Genomic DNA, 11467 nt, shown 5'->3' with positions numbered 1-11467 from the left:
ATAAACATCGGGATAAGCTACCAAAGCCGCTAGATGGCATTCAAATTTACTTCTCCCGCAGATTTACTTCCTCCCGATAGAATGCGTGAAGCTATCTCGCTTCACGTACGTCGTCGCGTACACCACTATTAAAACAGTTAAATGAGTTCAATGTATCCTACGTTTCAACACGTCTATTATTAAGGTCGCTTATACGCACAATAAGACTGAATAAAGAAAGCCTTAAAATTCTTCCATTCAGAAAAAAAAATTTTATTAAAAAAACAACGTGTCTGAGCTTTGACGGGTACCTATTGTAGTCAATGGCGTTGGGAGGATGTAGTACATTATCCTATTGTGCCTTCGCAACTGGGTTACAGTTCGTTAACCAAATTCGCATAGAGTTTCGTGGCAGGCTGAAATCAATTAAAGGGTTGCTTTATCCATTTTATGTAAATTGTGGTATGGGTCACGATTCGTCATTAGAAATCCCCACGTGTGTGGGACCAAACTCCGGTGAATCAATTGATGATGAGTCTACGACGTGAAACGTGTCCGTGAGCGTCCTGCGACTGCCATAAATCAGAGACTTGTTTTGAATAACCTTGTCTTGCTAACGTCCAGTCGTTTATAGCAAACACATACACGCTTTGGCGGATTGGGGTCAAGGCATACTTTGTTCATCCTTGCCGGCATCCGCGCTCTTTCTCTACATATTATCTGGTTTCCGCTTTGAGCTGTCACGAACCCCCCCCCACGGAACTATTTATTTTCATTCTCTTTTTTTTTTTTTAAAGTCGTTTTGGTTCGTCACAATTCGAATAAAACGAATGCTACGCGCATTTAGTCCCATCAGTAAACAAAGAGACGAAAGGACGTCGAGACGTGTTCTGACCCGTTTCTCAGTAAATTCATAGTCCTGCAGTCTGTCACATCGAAGTAAATCGAAACGACTCACATTTCACTCTTCAGTTCTAGTACTCCGCTTTCTTGAACAGTAGGATTTATTCCAAATTGTGCGAGATGAAAAATTTCTTTCAAGTTGTACGATGGATCGCCTTGTGCTCCATATTGCTGTTCGTCTTCCTCAACGTCCAGGCTGTCTCATCGGCCAGTTTGAAAGGTTAGAGTTCCATCGTCCTTTTTTATTACTCACGCTCTGTATACCATTGCCAAACCGGATTTAAACTGGATGGTTACAAAGTTAATGGCTATAGAGTTTTCTTTTTACAAGTACATAGAGCTTGATGCAATTTCCTGGCGCATTCTGTTTCCGTGTCGATCCCTGTTGAATCCGGCAATTAACATCCGTTACATCGCTCAAATCGAACGGGGCTTTTGGCTATAGGAAATCGATGCGCTTGGCTTTTCTTTGGCTCAGTCCATCCAAAATAGAGCGTTTAATGTTTACAACCTAGTTTTGTACAGGAGACCAATCACCGACGGCCCATAACCTCAATGGAATTCAGAGTGATACACATCCCGTAGCCGATAAAGTTTCAACTCTGCCAGCAACGATCACGACCACCCAGCCGCGTGGCAAGTCGCACAGCCGTCGAACGCGGATCCATTACCGGATCGGCTGAACGTGAACAATGGCTAAGCCTGATGCACTGAACTACACAATCACACATACACACACTCAAAACGAGGCTGCTGTTTCTGCTGTCCATTGCAAGATTCAATTTTATATTAAGCGTTAACAAAAGTACGTGATGCGATACATAATATTTTCAAACGGTTCAAAGGTTGTTTGTTTGTTTTTCACGAGAGCAATGCAATCTAGTTCATTCCAGATGTATACACAAAATTAGATCGTGAATAGTAAAATATACGATGACTAAAAGTTCAAATGTAAATACGGATATCAAAGATCATTTTGTTATTTTTCATCGCAAAGAACACAATACGAGAGAAACGTGAGATGTTTGCGGGATAAACAGAGGAAAAAAATGAACGCACGCAGCGTCGAGACGTGACCTGAGAATGTCTGTACGTCTGACTGAGAAATGACGTTTACACATGACGTCGTCGTTGATCAGCTACTAATCTAGAACGAGATCGTATACTAACGTCACCATATTTAATGGGCCACGACAATCAGCGGCAAGGTGACGAAACATTCTTCCTTTTTACCAACGTGAGCGCCCACCTGTTTCAAAATAAACAAACAATCGATTAAGCTTACATGCAACGAGTACAAATTCCAAACGGAAGTTCTCAAGCCAGAGAATTGCCTATTTACCTGGATACGATATGAGACTTTGGCGCTGCGATCCTTTTCGATGAGGGTCGGCAAAAGACCTGAAGGCAAATTGAAAGGAATCGATAATTCCTCGCATTTGCGGTCTCGCCATTGGCCATCATCAAGGCGAATGTTAAATAATTTCGCCTTTTTACGCACGGTCATTCCTTCTTCGATGGTACACTCCTTTAGGGAAAGGGACGGTTAGTCACGAATCGAGCTGGTGAATATGTTCACCTAATTTTTTACCTGAATGAGTTTACCAATGATTTTTGAAACGGGCTTGGTGGTGTCATGAATCTGATCTAGACGGACCAGAACTTCGATCGCACCGGGCGATTGAGCACTAGCCACTGGATCTGAAAGTGACGCCCTGATTTGGAATGCATCATTTAATGTGACGGCCTTGTTGACGTGATTGTCACCGCTTGTCTCGAACGCACTACGTGCCCGCTGGATAGCTTCCAGCGTGGCCTGATTAGGAGTCAATCCTGGTGTCATATTAAATGGCAATTGGTGGCTGAAGCAAGTGTAAGCCGCATCGGGCGATCTTTGCTGACCGTGATCACGTAACGTAACGCGTGTTTTCAGGCGATAAACCACGTTTAACATTTTGGCAGAGCGACATGATGGCATCATGTGCTGCGGGTGATTCGGTCTAACCATAAACGGAAACGCAAAAGATCGCTTTGGGAATACTTCACCCAACCGCTTCTCTCCATAGATACCTGTTCAAACGAGATATGACGAAATAGTATAAGCGTTCGTTTTGGATTTAAAATAAAAAATGAACAGATTGGACAAAAGCCGGAAGCGATAAGACTCACCTCGGATACACAAAATCTCGGAAGTGTAGAATTTTTTCCCGCTGCTGAGCTTGTTGGAAGGATTAGTCACCAGGTAACCTTCGAGGGTGACCTGAATCTCTGTTAGGAAAACGAAAAAGCATTAAAATCTATCGACCTTTTATGGATGTTGGAACTTCGTGAGTCAAGTATGACCCTCAACAAAGAGCTACTTACTGATCAAGTTGCAATAGTCTACGTATTTGTGGAAAACTGAGGTCCAAGTGAAACAGACGAAACCTTGAAGATCGCCGCCAGGAAGCTGTAACTTGTTTTCACCGTTCTCTTGCAATTTCAGTTCGAGACTCATAATCAATTCACGTTGAGAAAGTTTCGAATTCCAAAAAAAGAAAACTACGCCAACAATAAAATCTTCTTTTCTCGCGCTGGACTTTTAATGCCGATCCAATAAGGAGCACCGGCTTTCACGCTTTATGATTATCAACTGTCATGCCGACTGTGCCATGAGCTTTTATTTCATTCAGCCAAAAAGAGTGCGTCGTGGGGTTCTGTATCGCTTTTGGGATCACAACTGAGCTTATGCTATTGACGTCACTCTCAAGGAAAAGTTTTCTTCAACCGAACTACTGATAACCGGTGTACATTGGACTCAACCAGCAATGGAAATCCAAAAAGATGGGACTTCACAAAATCGAACGGGAACCTTCCGGCCTTCTCGACATGCCGCGTGATAAGTGAAGTCTTTTAACATATCCATTACCTGGACGCCTTGGCCGCAACTATTCCATTTATTTTAAGGGCGGAAAAAAGGCTCCGTCCTTCCGTTTCCGTTAACGAAATCGACTTTATCTTGGGCCACGCAACTATGGATAGCCCTCCAAACGATTACTCATCTTGTTTATCTCCAACTAGCACAACCGTCACTTCTATTGCCTCACACCATTTCATTTCGAATTTCAATGGACTGTGTAAATATTGACAATGCATTGAGTACACAAACATAACCGTTTGTTCGAGATCGTTCGACATCATTTCATCACTACATAGGAAATGGTTTTCTCTTAATATTTCGGCAGCACGTAACCTGACAAGCTTTCACACCTTTGAAAGGACCTTGTACAAAAATATCCAATATGTATTCACGTCGACTACAAAATACAACATTTACAAACTACCTCTCATGTCTGTATACATCGAAATGGAAATTTAAGTCTGTAAAGCTCCAAAGACAAGTCCTCATAAGAATTTTACATGTACAAGTTATTATCTTGTTGGCTAAAAAGCGAACGAGGACATTTCGAGTAATATTGCCAACATTCGCCACGGTCCCTTCCTGATTGTTCGGCACGAACGTAGTCACGTCCTTCCTCACTGGCGTCCGCTGACTTGCTCGCTCTAAACAAAGTACAAAAGATACCGAAATAGCGGTAGATAGCATCAAATGGATTTACAAAGAGCTAATCTGATCACGAGATAATTTTTTTTCCCCGGCCAAACATTTTATACTCATAAAGCATTTACGTGAATAGGAATTGAAGCAACTCGCCCAGCAGACCGTGATGATCGAGCGGGAATTCGTGCACCTCGCAGATGGCCCTCAGCAAACAGTCACGTCCCTCCATACCGAAATTATAGAGGACGTTCTCTATAGTGCGGTAGACCAAAATCCTGTGCAAAATCGGTTACGCCGTACGTATTAATGGCCACATTCTCTTAATTGTGATTTATAGGGATTCCGCTTTCTTATTGCCCGTCTCTATAGGCGGTCTCACATTACGGCAAGAACCATTCTCGCCATTTCATTCAGTCACCTGAAATAGATATTGATAAGAGAACGCTGACCCGTTGTGCATTAATTTTGCAACTTCCACGAAGACCAGATAAGGTGCTCTTATTCTTAGTAAATCTAATTTACAATTCGAATTAAAACCGTAAATTAGAATTAAAAAAGAATCGTTGATTAGAACATAACTCAAACATTCATGTACCCTGAGTCAAATGCGCAAAAAAAAATCAATAAATTTATTCAACTTCTCAACGGACGTTTTTTATGGTTTTATGAGAAAGAGAAAGCCGCGATCATCATCTACGAGAGAGAAAATTTATTACATTACCTGTGCCCGCCGCTGTAATCATTGGCTCGTGGTTTTCGATGGCCGAAGAAGAGTCGAAAGATGCGCCTCAAAATGGAAAACGTTCCAAAAATGTTTGAATCGTCAGTCAACCCAAGTTCGTCCAGAACCACTTACAATGAAATTATGATCAATTCAAGCTGACGTTAAGCTTATATGTCGCAAATGAATTATTCACATACTTGAAAAAGGAAAACTAATGGACATGTTGGAGATTAATCCATCGGGCAGATCACGAACGAATGGCAAAAAGAAAGTTGGAGTCACTGTGATCTTCGTGCCTGGAGGAAAAGCGATTCGTCGACGGAAGGCGTAGTGAAAGCGTTTGACTCGTTTGTGTGGCTTTTGTTCTGATTGGTTGTTGTCCGTAAACGAAGCCGATTCTGAGTCGATCAACTCGCTAAATCCGTGAATAACATTCATGATTCTTCGTTGTTTGATAGTGTCATTCACAAAATGTCCCGGTTTTGAACAATAACAATTACCGTTAGCTGCATTCTTAGCTAAATTCATGACCTCTCTGAAAAGAGTTAAAACGGAAGCCAAATCCTCTTGGTCGTGTCCCGTTGCAAATGACAAACGGGTCATCCAGCACAGTAACAAAAGAAAAGTTCGACAAACTAAAATCATTGTTAACGGCTGGAAAGTAAACAATGCGTGGTTTTTGAAGCACGACGGCTTTATATGCCCTCGGAAACAGATTCTCTTTCACTAATTGTTGTGGGGTTACATCCCCCATTAAGGTGATGATATTTTACAGTGGCACGTGAGCCTAATGTCAGCAGTGATTATAATTATATCTGGATAAATAATCTGTCACCTGATCTACCTTGCCTAATTGCTTCCCCAACGATAGATAGCATCTCGTCGAGGCATCCACACCGGACTTAAAAGAGCCTCAACTTTCTGTAGGTTGTATATGTAACGACGCCAACATACTTTTCCAACGTGTTGTCATCTTTTATTATTATTTATATGGTATCATGACACGTATTCCAAATTATGATGGGACAGCTATCGTTCTAGTATAATAAATTGTGGCTCAATGCGGCCTCAACGCCCTCACGACAAGGATTTGAGAACAAAGCCAATGGCACCGTCTGAATTGAATTTTTCATACGGCCAAATGGGTCATTTCAGGATAGAACTGGTTTAGTTTTTGCTCGAGTTTTTCCGTCTAAATCTAAACTTTCCAAATTGATTATATTCGTTCCGATGAATATTTTATTGCATTGGCTAGCTAGCCTGCCTACCTGCTAACACCGCCCTACTGGTGACACAGTAAGGAACCAACAAAAACTTATGGGTATCGAAGAGGGTCACGTAGCTCGATGATTAGCTGCCTGCATCCATGAACCTAGTGGCCATGGGGAGAACTTACCAACAACCTACAAGCTACGATTACCTCTTCTCTACCTAAGTTGGTGGGTCGATCTTCAACATGTAGTGAACGGTACTACAGATCGATGAAACGTCTGTATACGTGTCGCTTTGTCGTGTATGTGTGTGTGTGTGTATTGTTTTTTGTGTGATGCCATTTTTAGTCCCTTTATAGTAGGCATGGCTCTTCTTCTTTCTTGAAAGCATATTCAGCGTTGTTATTTGGTGTGGTAGAAGATGTCCGATGCGATGAGGATGTAGAATCTTGCGCATTTCGATAAGATGAAAAATCTTGCGTATTTCGATGAGGTGAAGAATCTTGCGAATCCGTTGTGATGAATCTTGAATGGATGGGGAGAGTGGGGGGAGGAGGGCATGGAGGGACGGGAGGGCTTGGAAACTGGAGGTTGCGGTACTTGAACCCGGAGCGACAGAGTACAAAGCGAGGGCGATAACCATTGTGCCAGGACCGCACATCCTAACCAAATTAGGCTTTAGGTGTCACCCATTAAAAACGCAGCTTATGTATAAAACAATTAAGTGAAAGGTGGTGCTGTGGCATGATACGTGGCTGCCATGGTGATTACACGGGTTCGAATCGTTGTTAAACTATTTATCTGTTTTTATTATTTATTTATTTTATTTCATTATTTATTATTATATATATTTATATGTATTTATTATATATATATATATTATTATTATTTATTATTTATTTATTCTCTTTCGGCCCGTCTAACGCCGGAGATAGGTGGTGCTAGCATATTTTACGTCTTTTTTTCAAATTTTAGTCTGCCAACCTGGGCCGGCCATTACTTTGCCCAGTTAATCTTAAGTGTTTTTTTCACTTGAAAACACTGCCTTTCTTTGCCCTCAGACCCTCTCACTGTCTCTGCCCGTCAAAACATCCGCTAAAGTTGCCCGTCCACCCATCCTTTGCCTCTGCCCCTCCCAACGAGGCAGGTCGTGACAGGGGAATTCGATGGTGATAATGATTGTCCACCTTCTTTCGCCGAAGGACTTTTATTGATATGAATGCATGAAAAGAGCCCATGTTGAAATTTACATATCTAGAAATTTCAGCTGCTTCACTTATGCTTGTGACATAAGCCTAGAGGGAATGGCTCAACAAAATAGTGGACAGAATGAAATTGTGAGAAGTAACTTTTCTTCGTTTCGATTCAGGACGAGGCAGCAATGACAGGAGCTGTAGCAGAATCCTTGCACTATTGGCTCTTTTGTTGATCTTCTCCTAGACCATTGCTAACCCTTCTGTTGAGCTTGCCCAGTTTTATCTGAAGGCAAAACTAGCTAATGTTATATACTCTGTACAACAACACAGATATGTTATCTAAACTAAACAATGGTGCGGTCGGGATGAGACAATAAATGAAACCGGGAAACTTGGCCGGGTTTTCTTAGTGTGAATGATGCTATCATCACGGACGGAAGAAAAAAAAATCATACCGTTATTTTTAATGCTACGCCATAGTTTACTGTCTTTAATTTAGTTATTGGAATAAAAGGCAAAAAGAAAAATCGTGTGATTGTTGATGGAACGAACGCACTTCCTTTACTAGCAATCATTTTTCTGTTATTGTTTTGCGCATATGCTTAACAGAATTTGAACTTTTGGACGTTGACCGCTAAACTAAAGGAATTCAATTTCTGAACAAAAAACCAGATTTCTTATTTTACTAATAACTCAGCTGGCGTGTTTTAACTTTGAGAAACAAGAGAATAGAAGAAGAAAAATAAAACTCTAATAGGGACCTGGGGTGTAAATGAAGTACCGGGTCGTTTTTTGTGCTCGTGGCATTTAATTAATTCCATTGAACTGGTTTGTACTCAATACTTATAGTTGTAATTTTGGCTTACGCCCCCATCGCGCTTTGTGTTCGTGGATTTGCCTTTACAATGCCCCAACCTTCAGGCGAGATAAAACTGGTTGGTTGGAACAAGTACAAAAATATATAATTAATTGGTCATTTTAGCACCAGCTAGTTTCAGCTTTTGGCACACACTCCTCGTTTTTTACTTAAAAAACAAGCACATTGCCTAGAACCTCGATAGGACTGGTTCAAATAACGGAATTGATTTTCCTTCATACCTCCTTCTTCACCTTGTGAATGTTAACAAGGTTGCTAAGCAATTTAATTATTTAAGGGAGAGAAAGGCAAATTAGAAAGTGAATTTCTTTCGTTATTCATCGTCTAATGAAACACGCGAATAAGCAATCCTACAGCAAGGACTTGACTCGGCTTACGTTGCAAACCATGGTGGGCTGGTTATGTCGGAAGACGGCCAGCAAATAGCTTCTTAAACAAACAGTAGAAGTTATAACGTTCATTGCTTTAAATTTATAAGCGTACAGGTGTGGCTAGTATTATTTTATTTCCTAATTTGAATGCCGCAATTGCGCTTTCTTTACCAAGCTCAGGTATTAGGGAGATCAACAACTCGTTAGATGGCATTGCTGTTGCTTGGCTGTCAATAAGCTTCAAACATTCGAATCGGCTCAACAGCTGTGTACCCGTTTTAAAATTCAAAACTGTAGTTTATATAACGATTATTTAAATAGTAGAAATGAGTTTCGATAATTTTAGAACTCCGATGAAGAATAGGCTTCATTCTTTAGCCCTTGGCCAGAATGGTGGCTTTGAAGCAAGCCCTGGCAGAAAAATCACTGTCCCTGCATCACCATCATTAGAAAGATTAGGCTATGGAACAGGTAGAATCTTTCGTGAACGTACTATAATAATTTTCTTAATACACTATTTTACTTCGTTTACTTAGGAGTTAGTGTATATCTGATGGAAAGGGCTCCTATTTCTGGGGGTGGTTATCGCTCTCCATGGGCAGTTAAAAAAGTGGCAAAGCGATTCGCCAATCAAGAACACCAGGATTTTAGTAAGCGTTTACTGGAAGAGGCAGATATCCTCAAGAAACTGGAACATCCAAATATTATTGGTTTTAGGACACTAACCAAAGCAGTAGATGGAACCTGGTGTCTGGCAATGGAAAAAGCAGAGAATTGCTTGATGGACCTCATTGAACAACGTTTGGACAACAGAGCTGGCCCATTCCCACCACACCAAATTAAATGTGTTGGTACTGATATTGCCAATGCCCTAGATTTCCTACATACAGAGAAGCTGTTGATGCATGGTGATATGAAAAGTGGGAACATACTCATTTTTGGGGATTTCAAAGTGGCCAAGCTGTGTGACTTTGGCGTTACCATGGCACTCAAGGAAGCCAATGGCCGAGCCAAATCAGACCAGTTTTATATCGGAACTCAGGCGTGGTCTGCTCCAGAAGTCATCGATATGGACGGGAGCTTTGAAAACGATGAAGGAGCCATTACCTGCAAAGCCGATATATTTTCTTATGGTAAGTTTATTCAATATTTACTAATTGTATTATTACCTGTAAAATAAGCAGTAACGTTTCTCCAGGTTTGACCATTTGGGAGATGCTCAGCCTTTGTGTACCTCATGCCGATTTGCTGCAAGACAACGAAGAAGACGAAGAAGACGATGACAAATCATATGGATCGGATTGTCCTGATCTGGCCTACCAAGAAGCTCTGGGTACTCGACCTCCATTGCCAGACCTTCCAGAAGAGCCCGACTACAGCACTGCCATTGCCGTTTTCATTGCTACCACTGAATACGATCCTGAAAAGAGACCACTAGCTTCGGCAGTCATGAACATCTGGAATCTTTCAAATTAGATGGCGCCTCATGTGAAACGAAAAAAAAAATACCCACTTTTCCAAATTTCCAATCTCTTTTCCCGAAAATGTTTGTTCTTTATCCGTGTAAGAGTTATATGTTGGTCGCGTAATAATAGAACCAGCAATCGATCTCACATTCCATACCTCAGTGAAACACGAGATTTTATCATTCGCCGCACATCTTTCGAAAGATCGAACTATGTCAAATGTCAAAATTGGCTCACGGTTGACGTGTGCACGCGTCCGCTCGGGACGTGATCGACGACGACCGTGCAACGGAAACCTAGCGGATCGTTAGACCGTGCTGATCGAATATTTTTTAATTTTCTTTTACTTTATGTAAGCGTGATACATCAACGGCCCCCTGTTTGTGTTCGACTTTTTAAACGACACAACAAAAAAGATACGCCTGGCGATGCATTTTATGTGTCTGGCATTATTGTCTCGTGTTTGTTTTACTGATCCATCGCTCTTATTTGTCAAAAGCAAAAAAAAAAAAAAATGCAATGGAGGAGAAAGGAAAGGAAAAGAACAACAACGTTAATAGATATATGACAGAGTTTGATAAAGAGATCATCATCCTGCATTTTTGGCTGTGTTTTTTCCCTTTTTTTTTTGTCGATGTAACGTCTGCAAGCTTTCTTTGTGTACATAAGATAAATCGATATTTTGTTGACTTTTTTTGTCAGCCAGTTTTACAGAAAGCCAAAAAAGTGATAGTCAAACGTATTGCTATAAGTGAAACAACACTTTTGATGTGAAGCTTTAGGCAGTGTAGACACCCCATACGAGCTAACGCGTAGGAGTGGCACCAAAAATGAAATGAAAGAAAAGAAACGCGTAAGAATCTCACAAACCAATCAATATGATTCCCGATTTAAGTATTCTTTTTCTGTCCAAAAAAAGAAAACCTTGTCCTTGCAGTGCCATTCCCATTTTTCGAGCTATTGTAGTAGCTTGATTGACGAGATGAAAAGTCGTGGGGTGCAGAAACGCGTCACTCACGTCATATCATTGGGAAAAATATAAACTGTTCGTATAGTACGAATGTTGGTTTGTCGTTCCCGTGGTTGCAAATCGAATTGGTGGTATCGTCACATTAATAGGATGGAAAAAAAAGAAATAGACTGAACTGGTATGTATTTGTAAATATATTGTATAAACATCTCACAAAACATGAAAGAGA

The 11467-nt window shown here is 41.0% G+C and overlaps 4 protein-coding genes across 4 annotated transcripts in view; 2 read left to right on the top strand and 2 right to left on the bottom strand.

Moving 5' to 3' along the window:
- The window catches only part of LOC130685618 (uncharacterized), an 83208-nt gene that overhangs the window by 68084 nt on the left and 3657 nt on the right, over window positions 1–11467 (top strand). The gene's annotated exons all lie outside the window — the stretch shown is intronic.
- Window positions 1658–3503, bottom strand: LOC130685609 (uncharacterized). Its single transcript, XM_057508933.2, has 5 exons — window positions 3247–3503; window positions 3052–3150; window positions 2474–2952; window positions 2225–2410; window positions 1658–2131 (listed from the first exon to the last, which is right to left on the bottom strand). The coding sequence occupies exons 1-5, from the start codon at window positions 3377–3379 to the stop codon at window positions 2063–2065; spliced, it is 966 nt and encodes a 321-aa protein (XP_057364916.1). The 5' UTR covers window positions 3380–3503; the 3' UTR covers window positions 1658–2062.
- LOC130685612 (uncharacterized) lies at window positions 4145–5916 on the bottom strand. Its single transcript, XM_057508936.2, has 4 exons — window positions 5345–5916; window positions 5145–5274; window positions 4552–4698; window positions 4145–4425 (listed from the first exon to the last, which is right to left on the bottom strand). The coding sequence occupies exons 1-4, from the start codon at window positions 5790–5792 to the stop codon at window positions 4278–4280; spliced, it is 873 nt and encodes a 290-aa protein (XP_057364919.1). The 5' UTR covers window positions 5793–5916; the 3' UTR covers window positions 4145–4277.
- Window positions 9047–10855, top strand: LOC130685608 (lymphokine-activated killer T-cell-originated protein kinase homolog). The gene is made up of 3 exons (XM_057508932.2): window positions 9047–9273; window positions 9339–9935; window positions 10001–10855. The coding sequence occupies exons 1-3, from the start codon at window positions 9129–9131 to the stop codon at window positions 10276–10278; spliced, it is 1020 nt and encodes a 339-aa protein (XP_057364915.1). The 5' UTR covers window positions 9047–9128; the 3' UTR covers window positions 10279–10855.

This window comes from Daphnia carinata, chromosome 3, assembly GCF_022539665.2.
Source record: "Daphnia carinata strain CSIRO-1 chromosome 3, CSIRO_AGI_Dcar_HiC_V3, whole genome shotgun sequence".
Taxonomy (NCBI): domain Eukaryota; kingdom Metazoa; phylum Arthropoda; class Branchiopoda; order Diplostraca; family Daphniidae; genus Daphnia; species Daphnia carinata.
This window is presented reverse-complemented; position numbering and strand designations above follow the sequence as displayed.